The following is a 23,427-nucleotide window of genomic DNA, read 5'->3' as shown; positions in this document are numbered from 1 at the left end:
CACCAGCAGCTAGTGCTTGGTAGTCATGTGCTCTATGCCAGACCTTTGCTAAGTCCTTGATATGCCTCCTATTTGGTGAAAACCTAGGTCTCCTGTCTTCCTCACGTTCTCCTTAGGAGTCTTCTTGTCCTCTTGTGTACTTTCTTGGCCCTGGGATGATTCTTTCACTCACCGTTGGCTGGCTCTTTAGCTCCTGACTCAAATTATTTGAGATGACTTTTTCCCTCAAGTCTGCGAATAGCGTATTGGACTGTTTTGAAAAATAGTTTGCATTTGGGATCCTGTCATTATGATAGGTGATCAGAATGTCTGCTGCTGTTTTCTCTGCCTCTTTTTCTTTCTTTTTTTTTTTTTTTTTTTTTTTTGTCTTTTTGTCTTTTTGCCTTTTTTAGGGCGGCTTCCGCGGCATATGGAGGTTCCTATTAGGGGTCTAATCGGAGCTGTAGCCGCCGGCCTACGCCAGAGCCACAGCAACGTGGGATCTGAGCCGCGTCTGTGACTTATACAACAGCTCACGACAACGCCGGGTCCTTAACCCCCTGAGCAAGGGCAGGGATCGAACCCACAACCTCATGGTTCCTAGTCAGATTCATTAACCACTGCGCCACGACGGGAACTCCTCTCTGCCTCTTTTTCTCTTACTCAAAAAAATATGTTGGGATGGGGTCTTTTCGTCTTATCATTAGGTCCATTTTTGTCTCGCTGTGTCATTGAATTTGAACCTTTCAGTAGACTCATCCATTTTCCCAATCTGGGGCGACACAGCCTCCCAGTCGTAGGATCTGTACTGGGAGACTGGAGTTCTCCTTTGCCACCATCCAGCAGGGTGACCTCGGCCAAGTCCTTCTCTGAGCCTCTATTTCTCATCTGTTAAATGTGAATAGCGTTTGCTTCTTACACCTTAGTAGACTACTGTGAAGAGGATCTGAAATGGTGAATATGAAAACGTTCTACAAAGCTAACGTGGCTAGACTCTTGTCAACCAGAATTTCTCCTACCTGGTGAAGCATTTCTTTGTGCTTTACTGCGTCCACGCCTCCACCCTTCCCTGGGGCTCCTCCCAACCCACATGGAGTTACCCTGCTCTTTTGTCATCTTCTTCAGGTGAGGACTCAGCAGGGACCCCCCCCCCGCCGGCCCATGGAATTCCTGCCCTTCCTGGCTGCCTTCTGTTCCCCTCTCTGCCACTTTCCTGTTGAGTATGGTCGTCAGTATCACTAACGTAATGTGGCCGTGAACCCCTCATGCAGAACACGAGGGTGGATGGGTGCTGTCCTCCAGGGCAGGTACTCCTTGTTTACGTGACAGCCTCTCACTGTCTCCTGCTCCCTCGTGTAGTTAGGAAAGCCTGGACAGTTGGAAGACCCAGCATGTCTCAGTCTCTTTCATCTATTTTAAATAATTTGCTAGAGCGATTCATGGTATTTATCGTTGAAGCTGGGGCTTTTCTGCCTTCATTTCATATGTGTGTACCTAGAAACTTGTGGTATGAGATGTGACACTTCAAGCCCTAGGCCTCATTTGAGGTGCCAGGATACCTGGCAGAAAGCGAAATCCTGTCCTGTGTCCAAATGTCACCTTTCCTTCCTTCCTTGACCTTGATTTCTTGATTTGTAAACACTTGTGGAGGAGTATGTTGAATACCAGTCATGTGCTTGTGGAGGATGATATTTAATACCAATCATGTGCTTAGAGCCATGGGTCGGTACTCAAAAAAACACCGAAGGAAAACCAGTAGGCTCGACTGGAAGGTGGCAGGCAAGGACCTTTCCCTCTGCCGCATGTGTGCCCTCCTACCCATCTTCTTACCCTGGCACTAATACCTCTGTTTTTAGGATTTATGACTCAGAGATGACTTACAGAGGAGCCCAGCCTGGAGCCATTTGATGAGTGAAAGAAGAGGTTGGGGTGGAATAGAAGTGAGATACTGGAGGTGTGGCTTGGGTGGAAGGGCACGTGTCTAGGTGTCACTGTGGGGCTGAAACACATTCAGCACAACTGGTTTCAGAGATGCAACCTCCTGAGGTCACATGAAGGTCCGAGCACTTTTCCATGAGTATCAGAGAAAAGCAGCGTTTAAAAAATGTGCAGGGAGTTCCCGTCGTGGCGCAGTGGTTAACGAATCCGACTAGGAACCATGGGGTTGAGGGTTCGGTCCCTGCCCTTGCTCAGTGGGTTAATGATCTGGCGTTGCCGTGAGCTGTGGTGTAGGTTGCAGACGCGGCTCGGATCCTGCGTTGCTGTGGCTCTGGCGTAGGCCCGTGGCTACAGCTCCGATTCGACCCCTAGCCTGGGAACCTCCATATGCCATGGGAGCGGCCCAAGAAATAGCAAAAAAAAAAAGACAAAAAAAAAAAAAGTGCAGTTGGAGTTCCCGTCATGGCACAGTGGTTAACGAATCCGACTAGGAACCATGAGGTTGCGGGTTCGGTCCCTGCCCTTGCTCAGTGGGTTAACGATCCGGCGTTGCCCTGAGCTGTGGTGTGGGTCACAGATGTGGCTCAGATCTGGCGTTGCTGTGGCTCTGGTGTAGGCCCGTGGCTACAGCTCCGATTCGACCCCTAGCCTGGGAACCTCCATATGCCGCGGGAGCGGCCCAAGAAATGGCAAAAAGACCAAAAAAAAAAAAAAAAAAAGTGCAGTTGACATTTTATTGCCATCGAAAGATTATTTCCAACTGAATAAAGTTAGTAAATACTCAGTAAGGAAATGTGGAACTATTAAAGACTCTGTTTCACTCCTTCTATTTCCCATCTCTTTTTTTCCTCACTCCGTTTCCTCCATGCTCCCTGTGTATTGACTGAACACTTGCTGTGGGCCAGTTCTCTCAAGGATCTTATTCAGTGGGACGAGGAATGGGTACATAACTGTACTGGTTGCTAGATGATTCTAATTGCCTGACACTAGGCTATGTCTGGTTGAGGAAGCGAGAGGGTCATTCCCCTCCTGGCAGATGGAGAAGTTGAGACTCAGGGAAGGATCTATGTGGGATGGGACAGAAGAGGCTCAGGTCTCTAGCCTGTTACCATGTACGTGGTGCTGAGGCAGGGCCGTTAGGCCGGCCTGTGGGTCATTGCAATGCCTTCATCCACCAGAGTCTTGGACGGTGGCTGTGGCCCTTGAAAGGCTCTGTGGGGACCTGGGAACATTCTCTCTTCCCGGAGGCCAGAGTTGAGATAGAGAGGGAACAGGAAGGAAGGCAGCGTGCAGTCACAGCCTGGGCTCACTCAGGGGGCTGCGAGTACCCGCACCATCCCAGGAGCACTCGTGCACATAGATCTTCTGTTTGCAGGGCCCCTCTAAGCCAGCTGGGGAGCTTGGTGGTGAAATGAGCCTAGAGTCCCGCTTGCCCCTGTTTGTCTGGGAGGGGATGCAAGAAGAGCCCACAGCTCCTCCTTCCTCTCCTTCCTGCGCTGGGTACCTGCAGATGCCATATTTATTGCCCTCCAAGAAAAAGGAGGGGCTCGGTGGAGTCCTCTCCCCATCTCTGAACAGCACTTGCTATCGTGTGAGTGAGTGTGGTCAGGAAGGCTTCCCAGGACACTTGGGTTTTAATCCCTTCTCTCTTGTTTCTGTCATTAGGGAAACATATGAGTGGTATAGGTGTAGAAACTTGACTTAGCTGTGTTATTAAATATACAATACAATTTTGTGTAACTTTGCTCACTGTGGTGGCCTGTTTGTTTTTGGGGGGATTAGTCCAAGTCTGCATGAAATGTACCGATTCAAATTTGTAAAGTGAGTTGTGGCCTCTGGGGGGTTTTGCTGGAGGAGCTGCCCCTTCTTGCTTCATTTCTCCCAGAGGAGAGGGAGAGTCTGGAAGGAAAGCAATCACTGTGTACTGTTTGGGAAGGGGGTGGCTTTCTGGGGAGAGCAGGGTGTTTGTTCCAGTGGCTACAGGGCTTACTGTGTGTTGTGTGTGTGGCAGACACATATTCACCAGCCTGTTGAAATACACCCTTCTTTAGTGAAAGGTAATTGCATCTGGAGTTTTCTCTGACAGAGAGGTTTGAAAGATTGGAAAAAAGAGGCAGCCAACTTTCAGTTTGGATTCTTTTGGTTCACAGTGGTTCAGCAGTCTTTTAGCCCTGGGCTTCCTAACTCCCTCGGTGCTTTTAGGGGAAGACAAATCAAAAGTAAAGGTTGTGCCTGGGAGTTTTACTCTTTCTAGTTAGTGGTAAAGAGCTGGATCCTGAAGGAGATCCCTGACCTTGATAACCTGAAGGATATTTTTTTTTTTTTAGGGCTGCACCCATGGCTTATGGAGGTTCCCAGGCTAGGAGTCCAATTGGAGCTACAGCTGCCAGCCTATGCCACAGTCACAGCAATACCAGATCTGAGCCACATCTGCAACCTACACCACAGCTCATGGCAACACTGGATCCTTAACCTGCTGAGCAAGGCCAGGAATGAAACCCTCAACCTCATGCTTCCTAGTCAGATTTGTTTCCACTGCACCACGATGGGAACTCTCTGAAGGAAGATTTTGATGGATGACTTTGTCATGCTTCACATTGTAGCTAGTCATCCTGATGGATTGGCTAACACCTATCAAGATCTGTCCTCTCTTCTCAGGGTCAGGGGCTTATTTAGAGAAAGGGCACCTTCTCTAGGCAAGGAGTAGCTCAGTATCCCCCTTTGCTAGGCTGAAGAGCACACTGGAGAGAGTACCCCTGATGAGAGAGTCAGAGATGAGAGAGGTACCCCTGGATGAGAGAGTCAGAGGCACAAAAACAGCATGGAAGAGCCAGAGGATGGCATGGCTGGAAGGGGCAGCATGATGCCTGGAGAAAGAAGGAAGCTTGGAGGTCCCACTGTGGCACAGTGGGTGAGGAATCCAATTGCAGTGGCTTGGGTCATTGCAGAGGTGTAGGTTTGATCCCTGCCCAGTGTAGTGGGTTAAAGGCCTAGGTTGCAATTGCAGCTTGGATTCAAGTTCCCTGGCCTGGGAACTTCTATGTGCTGCAGGTGCAGCCACAAAAATAATAATAACTAAAAAACAAAAACAAAAACAAAAAAAAAAAAAGAAGAAGGAAAGGAGGAAGCTCTGGGAGATGCTAGGTAGGCCCACTGGTCCAGCCTAGAATAACCTAAGATTGGAAAGAGATCACTGTAGGGATACAAGTGAATCAGAGTCTGGTCCTGCTGAATCTCAGGGCAGTGCCTGCCACCCTAGAGTTCACTGCCGGTGCTAAGCCAAGGCTCTCCAGTGGGCATATCCATCAGTAGCAAGGATGAAATGCCACAGGGGTGGGTTTCATTTCCTCAAGACCTTGGATTTCTGCCACTACCCAGGGCATGTTGGGCACAGCGAGGCTCATGTGCTGAGCTGCTGGCCTGAGACCAGCAACCCAACCAGCCCTGGCTGGCCCAGGCCCCATTTGTGGGAGCGGCTCCGTCCCTGGCTAGGAAGGCTGGCTCAGTTGTGAAGACCTGACTTAAACAAGACACTACAAGTAGAAACGGAGGTCGCTGCAGAAGGTGGGATGCTGTGGATGCAGAGTTCAGGCATCAAGACCCTGCCCCTGCCACAGGGATCCATTTCCATCCTCCAGGCTCACTGTTTAAATTCTTTCTCTACTCTCTGTCTGTCTCTCTCCTTCCCTCCTGATTTCTCCCTTTCTCTCCATATACTTCTTAAGCATTACAACGTGCTGAACCCTGGAGACATAACAGTGAACTAGACAGCATGGGCTGATGGAGAGACAGACCAGTCAAACTTAGCAAATATGGTATGCTGAGTTCTCAAACGGGAAGCAGAGCACATGGGAGGGATCAGTCTTCCTTCTCTTCCTGCTGCCCGTACCTCCCAGCTCCAGTCCCTACCTGCACCCCTATTTCTTCTACCCTTCCCGCCTCAGGAGGAGAGAAGGTCATTTTCCTGCCTTAGCTGCAGCTGACTTTTCTGAGTTGTGTGTGCAAGGTGTCTGTGTTTTTCCACCTTTGATCACTGTTCTGCCGACAGATAATTTAGCAATCACATCCCGAGGTGGAAGCATGGAGTTAATGTTAAAATTAGTTGGTTTTTTTTTTTCTTTCTTTCTTTCTTTCTTTCCTTTTTTTTTTTTTTTTTTTACTCTTTAAACTTCAGTGGGTGATGAGGCAAAGAGGGAGGCAGGAGGGTGAAGGGGAGCCATAAATTCTGTGGCTGGTGTAGCTGTTCTCTGAGCAGCCGGGAAGCCTCTGATGTCTCCACAGCACTTTCATTAACATTTAAATTAAGGGTTTGTTTTCTAGTCTGTTTTATAGGCAGGGACCTTTCATGGCCTGTCACATGCAGCAGGAGCACCCCCCCTCCCCAAGCAAGTGTGTAATTGTAGCCACTGCTCTGTCCTAGCTCTGAGTTGCAGCCGGGAGTTCAAAGGGAATTCCTGGAGATGGAGCTCTGGAGGTACAAGGTGTAACAGTCAGGATGTGGGTGTTCCTCCTCAAATGAAGGCGCTGTGTAGGAGCTCTTCCTCCTCTTATCTGCCCTGTGCTTTTCTCTGCTCTTTCGAGGGACACGCACTTCAATCTGACTTGGAGCCCTCCCACCCTTCCTTCCCTGGGGCGTGGGGCAGGTGGGAAAGCGAGCATCCATCCTTGTGTCACAAGCTAGCTCCTGGGACAGATCTTCATGTTTATCTTCCTCCTTTTGTTAATTTTTAAAAATTTTGTATTACTCAATGAATTTTGTTACATTTATAGTTGTACAGTGATCATCACCACCAAATTTTATAGCATTTTCTTCCTCCTTTTGTTTTTTTTTTGTTTGTTTGAGTCTCAAGAATACTTCCTCCCACTCTAGTCAGACCTAGAGAAGCAACAATATAAAAGAAATTACCATCTGAGAATAATTTATAATAAAATAGGTTCCCTTGATCCTAAAAAGTGCATTCTAGCACAGACAGACATGTACATACACGATACGTCATTGCTAGCTCTGAGTAGACACGTGTTTGAAATAGCTTACTGAGTTAGCAGGTCATTTGAGGAAACTAGTCTCCGAGGTCCTGGCATTCAGAGGAAGCTCTTCTACACCCTCCAGAGTGAATTTGTTTCTAAGTTTTCTTGACACATTCATAATGGCAGCATCTGGGGGTGTTTTGAAAAGACGTCTCTGCTCTCCCTCCTTCCCGTCTGTATCCTGTGATCTGTAGGTGATGAGACTGTGTCCCCCAGACAGTCATGGAGCGTCTCATTAGTTCATAACCTCTGAGGGCTTGCCTCATTCATCCACTGCTGGTCTTGGGCTCAGTTTCCTCTCTAGACAGTGGTGGAAAGGGGCATTGAGGCCTTTCTCTCTTTCTGTTCAGAGGCTGAGAATTTTCTTGGAGCCTTAACTACACTACTTGCATCACTACATCTTTCCTCTTTCCTGCACTAACTCAAACTACCTGTGACTTATCTGCAGGACTGAAGATGGCTGAGTGCCTGGCCCTCCTGTCCCAGGTAACCTGGTCAACAGGTGGACACCCTCATGCCCTGGAGTCTTGGCCAAGGGAGTAAGGGAGGTGCTGGGGCAACCCCTGTGCAGGTGCTGCTGGGCTCAGATTGCAGCCTGGTGTCTAGGCCCCTCCTGGTGGTGATTAATCTGGGACATAGGCCGGCAGAGGCCCAGCCAGGGCAGCTTTGGTCCCTCACTGTGAAGACCTTTGGCTCGGAGACTGAACTGATCCCTGTAGCCTGCTTCGGCCTGAGTTTGATCTGTCAAGGCTAAAGAGGAACCTGATGGTGGGCGGAAACTTCTAGCCTTGTCTGACTTATGGCACTGATCCGTTCCAGTGGTCCTGTCCTGATAACTCTCATATATTTAAGATTTCCCCACCTGTTAGCTGCAACACTCAGATCAGTCAAAAGAGAGATCTTCATGAAATATCTGTGCTTTAGGTATTTTGAGCCAGTGGAGCTCACTCTAATAAATAGACTGAGGGTAGGGTGGACTTTGTACTGGGCCCTAGTGAGAAAAGCAATGACGGGAGTGTGGCTGGATCAGTAGCATAACCTGGCGGGGGGGGGGGGGGTCAGGTCAGAGGTGGAAGGATTACCCCATCCTCCTGTAATTAGGTGACTCTCAGGCCATTTGGGGCAGATTTCAGTACTTCAATTTGGAGTCAAGACTTAGGTTCTTTGTTTTCCTTTTCATTTCAAATCAAATTTTTTGAAAAGGTGTCCTCTCCCCTATGCCACCTTTCCGTCTACCAGAGTCCGGGTGCCTGGGCTGTCCAGATAGCAGTCCACAGTGTCAGTTGTATTTCTTCCCCTCACTGAGTTCAAGACAGTTACACGTGGCTCTACTTGGTCAGGGGCTTAGGACCCAAGAACAGGAATTCTGCTGCCTGAGACAGTTTCCCGTGAGTCTCGGGAGTGTCATTACTATTGTAGTTCCTTTGGAGGGTGGGAGGTGTAGGGGCTTGAGACCCAAGAGCTGGAATATTTTCCTCACACCATCAAGAAAGAAAATAGGCATCCCTATATGCCCCTAGCAGTGGAATAGATGGACCACACACTGATGTGGAAAACTGGCTGTAAAGTTTGTGAATCACAAAGATGGTGTTGATTCTGACTAGAGTTTCTACGCAGGATGACAAGGAAGGTGCATTTAGACCTCAGCAAGCCAGCAAATATATTTGGCCCTTCCTACCGATACTGAAAGATCTCGGCTGTGTGGAGTAGACATCTGCTAATACTCTCTAGCAGTTTCTTGAATAGGATTTTTTTCAGGGTTTCAGATCGTGAACTTTTGGGGGCTGAAATTTTATTTCCTATTTTGCATAAGTTATGTGCCTTGTGCTACAGACAAAACCCCTGTGCCTCTAGGGTGCTCTGTTAAACTGACTACCCAAGATCCTTGCCTCTCTTCCCAGCTGGTTCTTGCTCCTCTCTCTGGCCAGGGCCTTTTCATAGGGGTTAGTTTGTGACACAGTGTGTAGTGCTCTGTCAGATAGGCTTGGATCTGGAAGAAGATGCTGGCAGAGGAGAGGGGAGGGGAGAGAGGAGGAGGGAGGGGAGTACACACATGCAGAAGCCATGGTAATTGCAAAGGGAATATTAGTCCAAGAGCTGCTGGCCCAGGAAATTACTTTCTGCGGAAGCTTTCCTTTTTCATATTTGCAATGCAAATTTAAAACATGAATGGGGCACAAAAAAAGTATAGGAAGGCCAGGAAGTGTGCCATTTGGGATATGATAACATCCAAAATCTTCAGCAGGGCCTTAATTTGCAAAAGAGAATTTCAAGTAATGAGAGAGAACCTTTCAGAAGATTAAAATAACCGTAAATCATATTTTGTTGTGACCCCCACACACACACACCTTTTCCATGTTCTGGTGTTCAAACTTGTCTTTAGCTCTGCTCAGCTTGTGCAGCTGTCTCCTCCTCTGCATCTTCCAGCACTAAAGACAAAATCCAACATCTCAAGCAATGGCCATGGTGGTCATGGTGTAGTGTTTGGATTTTCGCAGCAGTCTGGAAACAGTAGCCCTGTCTAAAGCTGGCACAGTTTAGACAATGTGCGTACCAGTCCTGGTGGCTGGCGCCTCTGTGGGCTAGAGCACGCCTCTTGAAGGCAGGGGCTTGCCTGCCTTAAGAAGGCATTAAAGTCAAGGCCCTTTGTCTTCTGCTATCTCTGACCCTCTTAGTAAACTGTAGGTAGGCTTGGTGAAGTCAAATGTGGGCCCAGGCCCTGTTCCTCTCTTGATTTTACATGCTTCAGCTGCTCCATCTAGAGAGCTGTGGCTTTTGGCTCCAGGCTGGAGACACTTACATATGTGTTGTGTCTGGCTGCATCGGTGGTGCTGAGGGTGGAGACAGGCAGGGGATGGCTATCACTCGTTATGCTGGCGTAGCAAGTGGTCAGGTGAGAGGCTTCTTTCTAGCAGCTGAGCTAGACAGGAAGACACAGAGGCCACAAGGCATTGTGGAGGATGAGCTTCTCAAGTACAGGTATTTGCCAGCAGTAGAGGCCACTGTGAAGCTATGGTGGTTGCTTCTCCCCCTCCTTTGTGTGTGGCTTGTTGCACATGTGACATGCGTTGGCTGAACAGAAAGAGAAGGAAAAGCCAAGATGTGCAGTGTAAAGTGAAACGGATCCCTTTCTGCTTGAGGCCACTGTGAGTGTTTGTCCCTCCCTTCTTCATTGTTTGGGGGGATTTTGAGAGAGAGTAGCTCGAGTCTTGCCCTAGGTCAGTCCTGTGGTGTCTGGACAAAACTCTGGAGTCTCAGGAGCACGGTTTCCCTGTAGGACGCTGTCTCGATTTGATCAGCCTTCGTTTACCACATGCTTCTCACCCTGAACTCCCAGTACCACGGCCTTCGGGGGCTACGGAGAGGGCCTCGCTCAGAGCATGTGACCCACTCACTGTCTCTCTCTCCTGAGGACTGTGCTCTTTCCCCTGTTATTTTCTGCTTTGTTGCTGCAGTAGCATTAGTTGTCTTGGCCAAGCCTGGGTTTCCTTCCTCCTGGGCCCGAATGAGAGGAGACCAAGTGAGTGATTGGAGTGGGGTCCTGTGGTAAATGACCCAAGAGAAGGGTGAGCTGGGCATGAAGGTGAGATTTGTAACATTTGGCAGAGAGAGAGAGGGACCCAGGGGTTAAGGTGTTTGAAGCACTGTACTTTCCTGGCCGGTTTGAGTCTCACTAGTATCCAGAGTGAGCTGTGGTTGAGAATAAAAACAAAAAATTAACCCCCCAAATAAAGATTATTCAAAGAATTCTTCACTTGTTAGAAGTCTGTGGCCAGGAAAATACTTCTTTACGGGCTGGGAAGGGCCAGTCCAGGAATAAGGAGAGGAAAAGTTAAGAGTTTTAAAGTTACGTTAGTTTGGCAGTGCGTATCAGAATAAAATGTGAAAACCTTTTGACACATGAATTCCGCTTCTAGGAATTTATCCTAAGTCAATAACCAGACAAGTCTGCAAGATGTACATATAAAGAGATATTAAGAACACATAAACATCCACTAATAGGGGTCTGGTTAAATATTTTATGGTATAGTCACTCGATAGAATACTATCCAAAGCCACTAAAATGATGGTGTAGATGTGCATGTTTAGTGACCCCCAAAGATGTCATAGCATACTATTGAATGAAAAAAAGTCACAAAGCAGTGTGATAGTTATTTGACTGTCTTTTCAGTTCCTTCGTGTGTGGTAGATTTCTGACATTTACTTTTTTTTTTAACTTTTTTCTATTTAAGTTTTTTATAATCTGCCAATTTTTATTAATAGAAAAAACATAAATTACTTTTAAATGTCTCTTTCAGTGTCAGGTAACTGTAGAGAGAAGCCTTCCTTTTTCCCTTACAGTTATTTAAATTAAGGATGCACGGACCTACATTTACATTTTAACTTTAAAGCTTTTTTGAAGTATAATTTGTATACCATAAAATTCACCCAATTTAAGCATACATTTTAAGTGTACAGTTCACAAGTTTTAGCAAATTATGGCTTTGTGCCACCATCGCTGCAATTCAGCTTAGAGTGTTTCCCTCACCCTAAAAAGTCCTTCCTTAACATTTACTTTTACAGCATTAAACTTGGTTTCGGAGTTCCCGTCGAGGCGCAGTGGTTAACGAATCCGACTAGGAACCATGAGGTTGCAGGTTCGGTCTGCCCTTGCTCAGTGGGTTAACAATCCGGCGTTGCCCTGAGTTGTAGTGTAGGTTGCAGACGCGGCTCGGATCCCGCGTTGCTGTGGCTCTGGCGTAGGCCGGTGGCTACAGCTCCAATCAAACCCCTAGCCTGGGAACCTCCATATGCCCCAAAGGACACTCGAGAGAAAGACAACTGGGCAGGGAGAAATCCAGAAGGAAAAGGTACCATCACAGGCACAGGAGGATAAATAGGAGCAGAGAGGGAGAGAGAGAAGGAAGGAGAGGGCAATGGAAAGGGAGAGAGAGGCATCCCCTAGACTGTAGGCAAGTGAGGATTTGGGGGCAACTTACATAAATTATCACCACCGTGCTTGTTATTCCTCCTCCTTATTCTAAGTGACAGATAAGAGAACTGCATAGCTTGATATTGATTGATGGAGATTTGCAAGCATTTTCTTCTCCTTGCTTGATTTAATATGCATTTTAGAGTTTTCAAACCACCAAAAATCCAAGTTCTGTTCTCCATTGTTCTGACTCTTGTTCTGTTCTTCATTGTTCTACCCTAGGAGTTGTTTTTTTTTTTTTCCTTGAGGGTTGCCTATTTTGGGCCTGGTGATTTTTTTTCACCTCAGTTCACAAAACCACTCACTGTGAGCTAGGTTTTGGTGGGTCGGCAACTGAGCCAGAGATGCTTAGTGACAGTGGTAAGGGAGGATCATTCATCCCAGTGTTTTTTTCTCCATGTCTCATGGTATCCTGGGCAAAGCAAGAGAGGCTGATTTAGGAGAGAGAAAAAAGCCAAGAGACCACTTTGTCACTTGGAGAGATTTGGCATCAGAGCCACAGGAGCTGCCCAGGTTCTGGGCTTGCTTGGGAAACTATGCCTCTCTGAAAGCTTTTTCTTTAAGGAGAATTAAATAAAACTTTCAAATCCTCCATGAGTTTTGGGGGGTAGTAATTCCATAGGGCTTGTCATTTGTGTTTGAAGCCAGTGGTGAGGAGGGCGGAGTGAGGAGAAGCGAGGGGGTGGAGATGGGAAGCAGAGAAGGAGTCAGAGAGAAATTTTATTGAGGGAGAGTTTGCTGGGTTTATGGGAGGGAGTCTCTCCCCTCCTCCCCATTCGGGTTTGAAAGGGCCGGTGAATCTTTGATTAGGTGCAGGTCAAAAGAATTTACACATTGTGACCTTAATAACTAGAGGTGATTGGCAGGCGGGCTGTGGGGAGGGGGCCGCGGGCCCCTTTCATCTCACTTAGCACAGAGGAGAGACAATGGGCCAGCCGATTTTCCTTGTTGTCCCTTGTTTGAAAAGGTCTGGTGTCTCTACTAGGTACCTGTGACATGGGGGTCTTGATTGGGGTCTCATAAAGGCCCCTGTCAGTATGTCCAAAGGCCAAGAGTACAAAAGCGAGCAGTGGGTGGGGGTCTCAGCTGACCACTGAAGAAGGGAGGGGAGGGCCCGGGAGGCAGTGGAGGGAGAAGCAACCCCCGATGGGAGCCCTTATAGAAGGAGGGGAGGAGGGGGGCAGAGAAGGGCCATTTTTGTCCCTAACTCATCAAGCACATCTGCAGAATTGTCCAAGCTGCTGCCTCCCAGTTTCAAAAGAAAAAAATGATCGTTTGATAAACCGTCTCCGATTCACCACTTTCTCACAAGGGTGGGAGACCCAGCCCTGACCTCTGTATGATTTCACATCAGGACCAGGCTTTCTTTCCCCCACCCCCAAATTGCTAGAGAAACTTTGAAATGTATCCCGTGGCTTTCTCTCTCCCTTCTTCCCCCCCCACCCCATTTCCCACCCTCTCCACCCCACTGGCCTCTGTTTTCTCCCTGGGCGCTCCAGAGTGTAGGCGAGTAATTAGTCCCCTCTTTCTGGGGCACAATGAAGCCAGGGTGTTTGGCGGGCCCCTTCCCACCGCTCACAGAGCTGGGGGCCTGGGGGGAAGGACCAGGTGGCATGTGCAGTGTGTTCCAGGCCTGTACAATCGCTGGGGCACAGGGCCGGGGGCTCAGGGACTAGTGCGCTCCTGTTTCTCGAAGGAATGTGCAGAGGCGCGCGCATTAATGGTCCCCACACAATGCTTGCAATTTTTTTCCAGGCCGAGGCATCTTTCCCGTGAAAAGGCTGCCGAGCCTGGTGAACCTGGAGCCCAGGCGGGAGCTTTGGCGGCCGCGATGGCGTTATTTCCCACCCTGCGCTTAGTCACTTGGAGCTAACATGGGAGACCAACAGGCCGCGTCTCCTGAGAGCCCGATCTTTGTATCTGATGTGTGCTCCCCCTCTGCCCTGTCAGTTTTGTGTGTTCACGGAGTGTTGATTTTAATGCGGGCCTGTGTTGGGCTGGGAGGCCAGGCTGGGGGGCCTCAGGTCTTTGTCTTGCAGGGCCGCTTCTTCTTGGAGGGTCTTCGGCCCTGGAGGCTAGTGGCAGATTTGAGAGGTAGGATGAGATGCCAACTCTGGCTGGCAGAGGATTCCCCTATCCGTGCGTCTGCCACAGACCACCATGGGGTGCCTAGAAAACAAGAGCACCTTCGGATGCTCAGGCACACGCTTGCTTGCTGCCACCCCACCCCTTGATGGGGGCAGTTCGTTCTACCACATAGGCCTGCCCTCTTAGGGCTGAATCTGGCAGGAGCACAGATTGCGAGTTTCAGGGAGCCAGGGAAGGGCCTTGTCTTCAGGGCTCGGGGAAGGTGGGGCCAGGCAGGAGAGGTGCTGGGAGAGCACGAGTCTGCTGCAGATGACGACCCAGCAGTTGGTAAGGGTCAGGGGAGAACAGAACCAAGCAGAAAAGAGACACAGTGTCCGGGGGGAGGGGGAGCATCGACAGATCTCAAATGCTCATCTTCAGCAGTTAAGGGCAGAGTCCCTAGAAACCAGGGACAAAATGGGAGGCTTTTTCCCCAGTGATAAGAACTGGGGCCCCATCACAGGTAGGTCCTCTTGGGGATTGTCCATTAGAATATCTTCGGTCTTTACCCTTTGCCTCGCTGGAGCACAGCCTTGGGCAGGGAGCTGAGACAGGAGGTCATTACCCATTCTGGGCCCCTAACCTGGCTGGAAAGAAGATAACATGTGCCTGGTTGGAAACGAGGGGGAACTCTGGGAGCATCAGCCTGGTTGTGGCTTGCTTTACGTGTGGGGAGAGGGAAACCTTGGGATACCTTTGAGTCCGGGAGCTGGTGGGGGAGGACCTGGTGGGGGACGACCTGCCCCTCCCCCACCCTCAGCCAGGCCATGGTCCTAGGACCTGGTGTGGTTCTGGGGGCGGGGGCTTCATTGAGGAATCAGGTTTTTTAGAAAGGGGCTGTGTTCTCACTCTCCATACCATCAGAAGGCAGAGAGGCGAACTGGCCCCTGAGGTGAGATGGCCCTGGAGAGGCATCTCGCCAAGGTTCCCCGAGCACAGGGGCTCCTCTGTGCTGCTGTTGGCACCCTTCAGACTGTCTCGGGAGTAGGTGCCAGTCACACGCCAGGCCTGATGAGGGGAAAGAAGCTGGAGCTCCATGGCCTTTGAGGGACCTGAGTCTCAAAGGGGCCTGGGTTCCATAGGGGCCCACGAACAAGGAGCAGCTCCTGCTTTGGGTCACTCCGTGGCAAAGAACGTTTCTTTCACTGAGAAATAGGCGTTCCCAGCAATATCCACTCCCCCTCTTTTTCCTTTTCCTCTTCTTTTCCCTTAACTTTTCCAAATACTGTTTCTCCTTTTCCTTCCCTTCCATTTTGTGGGCAGCTCATGTATGGATGTACTGATGAAGAGAAGGGCTGTCAGGGATGGTCGACAGGCTGTGGCTCCAAGATCGTACGAAGCACTGTCGCTTCCCCCAGGTTGTCCTGCCAGGGCCTGGCTGGGAGGGCACCAGATCGTAACCTTTAAATGCAAACTCGATGGAGGAGAGCGATGGAAACGTGGAAACAAATTAGATATATCTATAGGGGGTGTTCAGCTGGAGAAAGGAGCATTTCTTACTAATTGGAGCACAGGGCATTTCATTATTAAGCTTCATTACAAGGGGAAGAGTGTAGCAGGCCTCTTTAGGGATTTCCTGGGCCCTTCTTTCGCTTTTAAAAGTATAGTGTATTTAGACTGGAGGAAGAGGCAGGAATCGCTCTTGGTAACTTTGTGGAGCGCTCAGGGATTTCATGCAGAGTTTGGAGCAAAGTGGAGGGCAAGATGGACCAATGGGAGATTGCTTAGAGGCCTCCCTCAGTCCTTGACAATGAAAAAAAGAGACAAAAAAGCCTTGGTGGGGGTGGGGAACCTCAATTCTGGAACTAAGATTGAAGAATTTGGAATGACAAACATGTTGATCAGATACCCTGCCGTTCTGGGCTGATATTTGACCATCTTAACCTTTGTATTAAAAGTACAAAATGGCTGGATTCTCCCATGGCACAGCATTGTCACTGCAGAGACTTGGGTCATTGCTGTGGTGCGAGTTCCATCCCTGGCCCGGACACTTCCATATGCCTCAGGCACAGCTGGAAAGAAAAAAAGAAACAAAGGTACACAATGGTGGAATTCAGTTGCAATGCAGTGGTCTGACACAACTGCCATTTCTCGGAACGCTTAGGCCCTTCTCCTTGGTGGCCACAGAAGGGGTGGGCTGGGCCAGGCTGGCCTGGTTGGATGCATATTAACTTCTGTCCAGGCAGGGGCTCCCTGGTCCTGTCTGTGGAAGATAATCTGAGTCAGCCAGATGAGCTTAGCCTTCAAGTTCTCCTTTTCCTGCTGCTGCTAACTCCAGGGCCCATGTCTGAAGTACAGACAGTTCCTAAGAACACTCTAGATCTAGGGTGCTTGCTCAGAGATGTGACTTGTCTAGATTTTGTTTAGTCAGTCAGATTATCTGGCGTTCAGTATTGTCAGGGAAGATGAGGAAAGGGACTTTTTGTCATGGGAGAGTTTCCTCCCATGGCTGGGGTCCTAAAAGCAGGGGTTACAAAATCTCATTTAGCATCAGTGCTGCTGGTAACTTCCTCAAAGGACTAGAGTTTTTGCTTTCTCCCACTCACACCATCCTTTGCTTTTAAACCACAGGTCTCTGGCTTTAGCTCAGCCTTCTTGAGGTTCCTGCAGTGGGGAGACCCGAGTCCTGATGGAGGGCATGATCCCTTTCTTCAGGGGCCTGGGTGAACCTGGGGTTTATGAGCTCACTGGGCACCTGGAGGAGGCAGCTTATTTCAATCTTCCTCTTCCTCTGTGCCCCTCCCCACCCCATTTTCTCCCATTCCTCCCCACAAAGTGGGAAAATATCCCTCTGTGCACTTTCTGCCCCCCCAAAGAAAAGGAGGGCAGGCAGTTCCCATTGTGGCTCAGTGGGTTAAGAACCCAACTAGTATCCATGAGAATGCGGGTTCGATCCCTGGCCTCACTCAGTGGGTTAAGGATCTGGTGCCTCGAGCTGTGAGCTGCGGATGCAGATGCAACTTGGATCCTGTGTTGCCATGGCTGTGGTGTAGGCCGGCAGCTGCAATTCCAATTCATCCCCTAGCCTGAGAACTTACATATGCTGCAAGTGAGGCTCTAAAAAGCAAAAAAAAAAAAAAAAAAAAAAAAAAAAAAAAAGGAGGGGAGATGATCCGAGGAAGAAATTAACACCTAGTGAAAATTAGCTGAATAATAGCCAATGCTGGTTTTGATTTTCCGCCATAAGTCCTGTGCCCTTCTCTTCCCAGCTCTGTGTATGTGCGTCTGTCACCTGTCTCTGAGCCTGTGGTTCTGCAAAGCGTGTGTTAGGGGGCAGACAGGCTCTTTGGTTTCTGGGTGCCACCCCCTCAGCAAGCATGGAATTCTCTGCCTTAACCTTTATTACTTTGCGTTGATGTCACTGCTTCTCCTGAGACAGTCATCTGAAGAAGACATCTTGACATAAGTGAGTGCATGTATGTGGAGTCTAAAAGCCACTGAGTTCCATCAGTTTCTCTTCCCTATAGCACAGAGGAGGAGCTAGGGACCTAGTTATTGATTTTCCAGCAATCACTGTATTTCCTGAAGTTCTTATATTTTTCTCTAGATTATCTTTTGCCCAGTCTTCTCCTTGGGACTCCCCTTCTCTGAATTCTCCTCCTATTGGTGGTGGAGTGCAAGGAAGTGTTTTCTGGAAGAAGGTGAGTGCTTCTCAAGCAAGTCACAATAGGTGCTTCTGGTCGTATGGGAGAATGTAGGGCCTGAGCATAGAAGAGGCAGCAGCTGTCAAGGTGCCAGAGGCCCAGGCCTGTGCTGGTGGCAGCTGACCTGAGGCTTCCCAGCAAGGTTTATCATTAGGGTCTAATTTCCTTGGCTTTTCCACAGAGGGAGCCGCAAGGGGTATGGGAAGTGGGTTCTCTAGCAACCTTTAACTTAGCAGCAGCTAACAGTATCTAATACTTGGCACCGGTACTGTGTGGCCATGAAAACCTGAAGTGAGGTGGGTCACCCAGCCAGGTAACCAGGAACCCATACCACTGTTAGGTGTGTTTGCAAATCTGTGTCATTTCTTCTCATTCTTATGAAAGGTTTGTATCCCATCCCAAGTGGCTTAGTGGGAAAGAAAGGAAACTTCCAATCAAATGCCCTTTTCGGTATGCTAATGTTTTTCCAAAGAGAAAAACCCATTCTGTAGTTTGTAATTTCAGAAATGCATGACAAAAATATGCCACCAGGAAAAAAAAAAAATCTGTTCCAAAGCAAGCACTAGGCCTGTAGTGTGAGTGGATTGAACAAAACTTCAGGAATTGGACAAGATGGCAGGCAGCTGCTTAGGGAACGGGTTCCCAGGCCTATTACCTCCCTAAACCCTGTGTGAAAAGCTTTCCTTTGACAGGCTCACCGAGCACAGTCCTTCCCCTCCTTCTCTCTGAGGTAGTAGGACCAAGGAAGATCTGGAGGCAGTTCTCTGGGCCTGGTGGAAGGGAGCCAACAGAGGCAAAACGACCTGTGAGTGAGGGCGCCTTTCCGGAAAATAATGAAGCAAATAGATAAGTAAAGGTCCCCATTGGAATCTCCTCCTCCCATTGCCCAGGAGCCAAGAGGACACAATTCTTAGGAATAAGTGGGCTCTGGCAGCCCCTGATGTCCTAACTCCATGGGAAAAGCCACGCATGCCCATGACTAACAGGACTGCATGGGTATTATGGACCTGGGGAGCTGAAAGTCCCAGATTTTTGCAGTTGGGTTGACTGTCGCCATGCTTGTGCCTCATCCCTAACCAACCTCAGCCTGGAGCTACTTCCCTCCAGGCCTCTTGAGACCAACTCTGGCTCCACTAGGACTTCAAGTCTCAGAAGAGGGATAATAGACATTAGGTGCTTTGGGATCACTGTTGGCTATTTATGATCTGGATCCTGGGTTTGAAATTAATTGGATTGCAGAAACAACTTCCTTTTATCATTTTTTAAAATCACCTAAATATCCCCAAACCAAAGTAAAAAACCCCAAACCTTTCATCGTTCTCCTTCTCCATGTGGCTTTATTTGCTAGGTAGTGAGAAGCGTTTCCCCCAGCCTCCTTTGGGTTGCCGAGCTCAACAAAGTGAGAAACCCAGGGAAGGAGGAAGCTGGTGCCAAAAGGGCTGGCTGCCCCCCCATCCTCCTTGGGCAGCTCTTCATCCCCTGGCCTGTCCCGGCCGCCTTACCGTCTGGGCTGCAGCCCAAACAAGCAAAGGCGCCTTGACCAACAACAAGCCCCAGCTTTGTTGGGCCTGTGGGGGAGATGCTTTCTGGAGCCCAGGGATCTCCTCTGAGAACCACCTGTGCCTCCCGGCCTCCTGCCCAGCCTGGGCCTTCTGGCTCAGGGGCCCCTGCATTCCAGCCAGCAGGCTCATGGTAGAGAGTGACGGGAGGGAGAGGGCTAAGGGGGCTGTGGTCAGTTTGAGGGGGAGCAAATTCCAGTCTGCCCCTTTAAGGCCCCTGGTTGGCTCAGGATCTCCTGTGGCCTTGGCCAGGAGAAATTTGTCCTGTCCCTCATCAGCATTGACAGTAGGTTTCTGAAGTAGTTCGCAGAACAGGGGCAGGAACCTCAGCTCTCTCTTCTTACGCGGTTCACGGTGCTCTGGGAGGGAAACGGTACAAGTTCCTTTCACTAGGCCATTGCTGATTCCCAGGTCCCCAGCACCTCTCTGGTGCCTAGACAATGATGGTGATAATGATGAGGACGAGGATGATTGGCACGGATGCCAGCTAAATGCCAAGCACTGTGCCGAACGCTTTATATCACTTAATCCTTCCAGACAGGTGCTGTCACCATCATCCATTTATAAGCAAGGAGACTGAGGCCCAAGTTGAGTAGCTTGCTCAGAGTTCCATCTGGTAGTTAGTGCACCCAGGGTTTGAGTCCCAGCATTCGACTCCAGAGCTCATGGGTCTAAACTCCTGCGCTGCTTTGTCTGCTTTCTCAGCCCACAGGGATCTTGCTCTCATGTGGGATTAACACTTGTTGATGGTCTCCAGTTGCTTTCAATAGGAAGAAAATAGAACCGAAGATTTGACTCTCTGGCTGAACCTTAAGTTGCCTAAGGGCAAGCCTATGTCAATTGTGTTTTTCCAGAACACCCTAGCTCCTAGCACAGGGCTGGCTTGGGTAGCCCTCAGGTTCTTGTTGAAGGAATGGTGCGCCTGTCTCTGCCTGCCTCTAGCTCGGGAGTTTCCCAGGCAAGGCCTTGTTCTGTGAGTGGTGGTCAGTCCCAGGTCAGGAGCCTCCATCGGAAGGGGGGCGGGTGGCTGTGCAGATGGGACCCAAGGGGCAGCAGAAAGAGGGAAGACAGAGTCCAGGCCAGAGGTGACTAGAGCTGAGCCAGCTGCTCTGCCCAGCAGGTCTGCTTGTCCCCTGAAGGTTGTCGATCTGGACTCTTCTTCGAAGGAGGAAGCTGTTCCTGGAGTGGCAGGGTGTGAGGGGGGGTCTGCTTTCATGGCTCTGAGCTGTGGGTGTTTGGACTGGCCGCCCTTTCTTTGAGGACGCCTCTGTAGAGAATCGCTCGGAACCTCCTTTGGCAGGACTGGAGATTAGGGTGAGGGCAGACAGGAACAGTGATTCCTAACGAGTAGTCCAGGCCACTGAGGGAGCAGGGTGGGGTTAGCGTGCTGTATTGTCGTTTTCTTGGCCAGCTCTCAGTGCTGGATAAAGAGGTAAAAAGTTTGAGCTGACCACTGCTTCCAAGCCAAAAGCCTAACCAGTCTAACTGCCCCACCTGTCATTGCCCCCGAACAGAGTTCATCTGGGCTCTCACAGACTGTCGTGTGTGGTGAGGTTTTTGATGGCACATGGGGGCACAGTCCCATTTCTGTTGGTGGGACTGGAGGGCAGCCAGGAGGCAGGGCTGTAGAGAGTGGCCTGTGCCTGCGGAAGCTCAGCCTTGTTCCTTGTCACCAGTCCTGGGCGCTGCTGGGTTATGATATCATTGGTGGCGTGTTAGTGATGTGGAAGCCCTGGAGAGCGCCTGGTCCGGGGGTTCCCAGGCAGGTCCCTAAGGTCTGTGTCAAAGGTGGGAAGGTGGAAGGCCGTGTGGGTGGCCCCCGACCCCTCACCTCTGCTCCACCAGATAGCTCCTCTGGTTCCTGTTTTATAAGTCTATTAGAGATGCTGACTCTCAAAAGGTTTCTGTTGATTTTCTAAAAAGTTAAAAATAATGCTCTAGTACAAGTGTTTCCCACTTTGCAGACAAGAAACGTGAGGCCTCGGAAGGTTAAACAGCTTGTGAGCAGCCGATCTGGCACTGAGTGTTGGCCTGCGCAGTCCCAGCTCCAGGCCCTTTCCAGTGCCCACAGGCTGCTGCCTTGCTGCCTGCCCTGGCCTGTGTCATTGCCTGGCAGTGCTCTCAACTCCTCATTCTGTCCCTCACCCAGGCACAGCTCATTTGTCAACGAGCCCTTCTGTTTCTAGTTTTTATTTTTTCGTTCTTTCAAGACGAGATGCTTCCCTCTCTCCTGGGTCTGGGGTCAGGGCTCTCTTAGGGCTGCTTGTGAGAGGCTGGCAGGCCTGCTTGCTGCCAGTTCTGTGGTTACTTCCACTACTGAAGCCCTCATTCTGGCCTTTGGCTACCTCAGCACTGACCCCAGATAAGCCACACGCTACTCTCACGCTGTGCCTCCCTAGCCTCAAAGCCACGCCTAAGCCGAGGACTCCATTTCCTTTGCTGAGCTGGGCAGTAGGGGCTGCTGTGGCAGCAACAGGAGACCCAAGTGTTAGCAGTGCCCTGGGTCTCCTGTCTCTGCCCTCCCAGGAGGCTCCTTCTCTAAAGCTTCGGGATTCAAGGGTGTCCGTAATGTGAGCTCCAGCCCCAGGCCCTCAGGAGAGCTGGACAGACACAGCACTGTGAACCCCTGGCCCCCCTCGTCTCGCCCCAGCTCAGTCCACCACCCTTGCCCTCTTCTTTGTTTCATGAATGCAGAGCTGTGGTGCCAGATACAAGCCAACCATCTTGCGTGCCTCTGCCTCCCTGAAAGCTGCTTGGGGCCCCTCCCCTGGCCCTGCCTGGAAGACGTAGATTGGGTGGGTGACGGTGTAGGTCCCTGGTCCAGGCCCCAGTCCCAGCTGCCCCCACCAGCCCTGGTCTGGCTCACCACGGGGCCCAATTCAGAGGCCTCTTTTGTTTGACTTGCACAGAGCAGCCCCAGCTCACCGTTCCCACATGCCGAAGTTTCCCCACCATTCAAGGGGAAGGCTGAAAAGCCCTCAGCTAATTGCGTTGGGCTGAAAATTACCACTTCCCTGCGTTCCCCTGCTGCTGAGGACATTTGTGTCACTGCTGTATTTAGGGGGAACAAAGGCCCCCTGTGGGGACAGCCCAGGTACGAATGTGGGATGGGGGGAATAATTGCAGTCTCTCCAGGTGAAAGCCCTGTTAAACTTCAGTAAGTCAATTAGGCTGGGGGAGAGGGCAGAGACCCCCACAATAAACTGTTCCCACCAAGCAATTAAAGAAAATCATTTTAGCTTTGAGGAGAGAAACTGCTTATTAGAAATTTTGTGGGTCCCCCCCCAGCCCCCCCCTTAGGGATGAAACAACAAAACGCCTTCCTCAATAGAAGTGTTTCTCCTCCTCCCACTCATTGTGTGGCCTGAAAGCGCTTGCTATGGGAGGGCAGAGGGAGGGACAGAGACAGGCCAGAGGGAGAAGAAAATGGCCAGGGCCTAACACCTGGGCTGACTGACAATCACAAGTACCCAGGAGGGTTAAGGAGAGAGACTTGGCCAGTGTGCCTGCTGTGCAGCGGGTGCAGCAGGGGCGGGGTGGGGGTGGTATGTATGCGTGGGGCCCGGTCTCTCCTTGTCAGGAGTGGCAACATCAAGCAGCGAGTACACCTGCGCGAGGATGTGTGCGGCAGCCCGGGTGCCCCCTTACCAAGAGGAGCAAACACAGGCCCTGTGTGCGTGTGCAGGTGTGTGTGCGCACATGTGTGTCTGCTCATGTGTGCCTTCTCAGCAAAGGATGGCCAGGCCAAGACAACCCAGCCTGCATTAGAGGCATGCACTTCTTCCCAAGGCTGTGACTGGGCCCATGTTCTCTGTCCTCCCAGGAGCCAAATACCAGCACCTGGGAGCTGAGCCATAGCATAGCTTTCCGCCTCGGATAGTCGGCAACTGAGGGTTGCAGGGCCAGCAGCCACCTATTGGCCCTGGGCTAAGAATGGTCTAGGGGATTGATGGATGGACCTGCTGATCTCCGCAGTGCTCTTCCTCATGCTGCTTGGGTAGGGGTGAAGTGTGGCGACTCAGCAGGAAAGCAGTCTGGCCTGGGCTGGCACATGCCTCTTGGTGTCTGGCTTGGCTGGTATGGCTTATGGTGGGACTCTCCAGGTGGCAGAACCCCGCCCCTCAAATTTCTTCTCCCAGAGGGGAAGCGCAAGTTGGAAAGATAAGGTGATCTTATCTAG

General features: G+C 50.2%; 1 protein-coding gene across 26 annotated transcripts in view; it reads left to right on the top strand.

Annotated features, from left to right (window-relative positions):
- Nucleotides 1–23,427, top strand: part of FBXW4 (F-box and WD repeat domain containing 4) — a 97,432-nt gene that overhangs the window by 32,241 nt on the left and 41,764 nt on the right. For 5 of the 26 annotated variants that reach the window (XR_014826804.1, XM_084995208.1, XM_084995209.1 and 2 more), the window contains 2 exons: nt 17,592–17,685; nt 18,426–18,493. The exons of 10 other annotated variants lie outside the window; for them this stretch is intronic. Coding sequence is in view for 8 of the 16 variants with exons in the window: in XM_084995208.1 (XP_084851334.1) it covers nt 17,592–17,685; nt 18,426–18,493 (162 nt within the window). In the remaining 8 variants the exon portion in view is untranslated. Of the gene's footprint in view, nt 1–13,672; nt 17,135–17,591; nt 17,686–18,422; nt 18,494–23,427 lie in introns of those variants that run through there. 11 more of the 26 variants (XR_014826807.1, XR_014826805.1, XR_002338439.2 and 8 more) reach the window with 4 other exon arrangements.

The sequence above is a fragment of the Sus scrofa genome, chromosome 14 (genome assembly GCF_054392235.1).
Source record: "Sus scrofa isolate SSC_HxYL_T2T_F1_AM1 chromosome 14, Sscrofa_HxYL_maternal_Yorkshire_Landrace_v2.0, whole genome shotgun sequence".
In the NCBI taxonomy this organism is placed as follows: Eukaryota; Metazoa; Chordata; class Mammalia; order Artiodactyla; family Suidae; genus Sus; species Sus scrofa.
The sequence above is the reverse complement of the archived record's forward strand: the minus strand, read 5'-3'. Positions and strand labels throughout refer to the sequence as shown.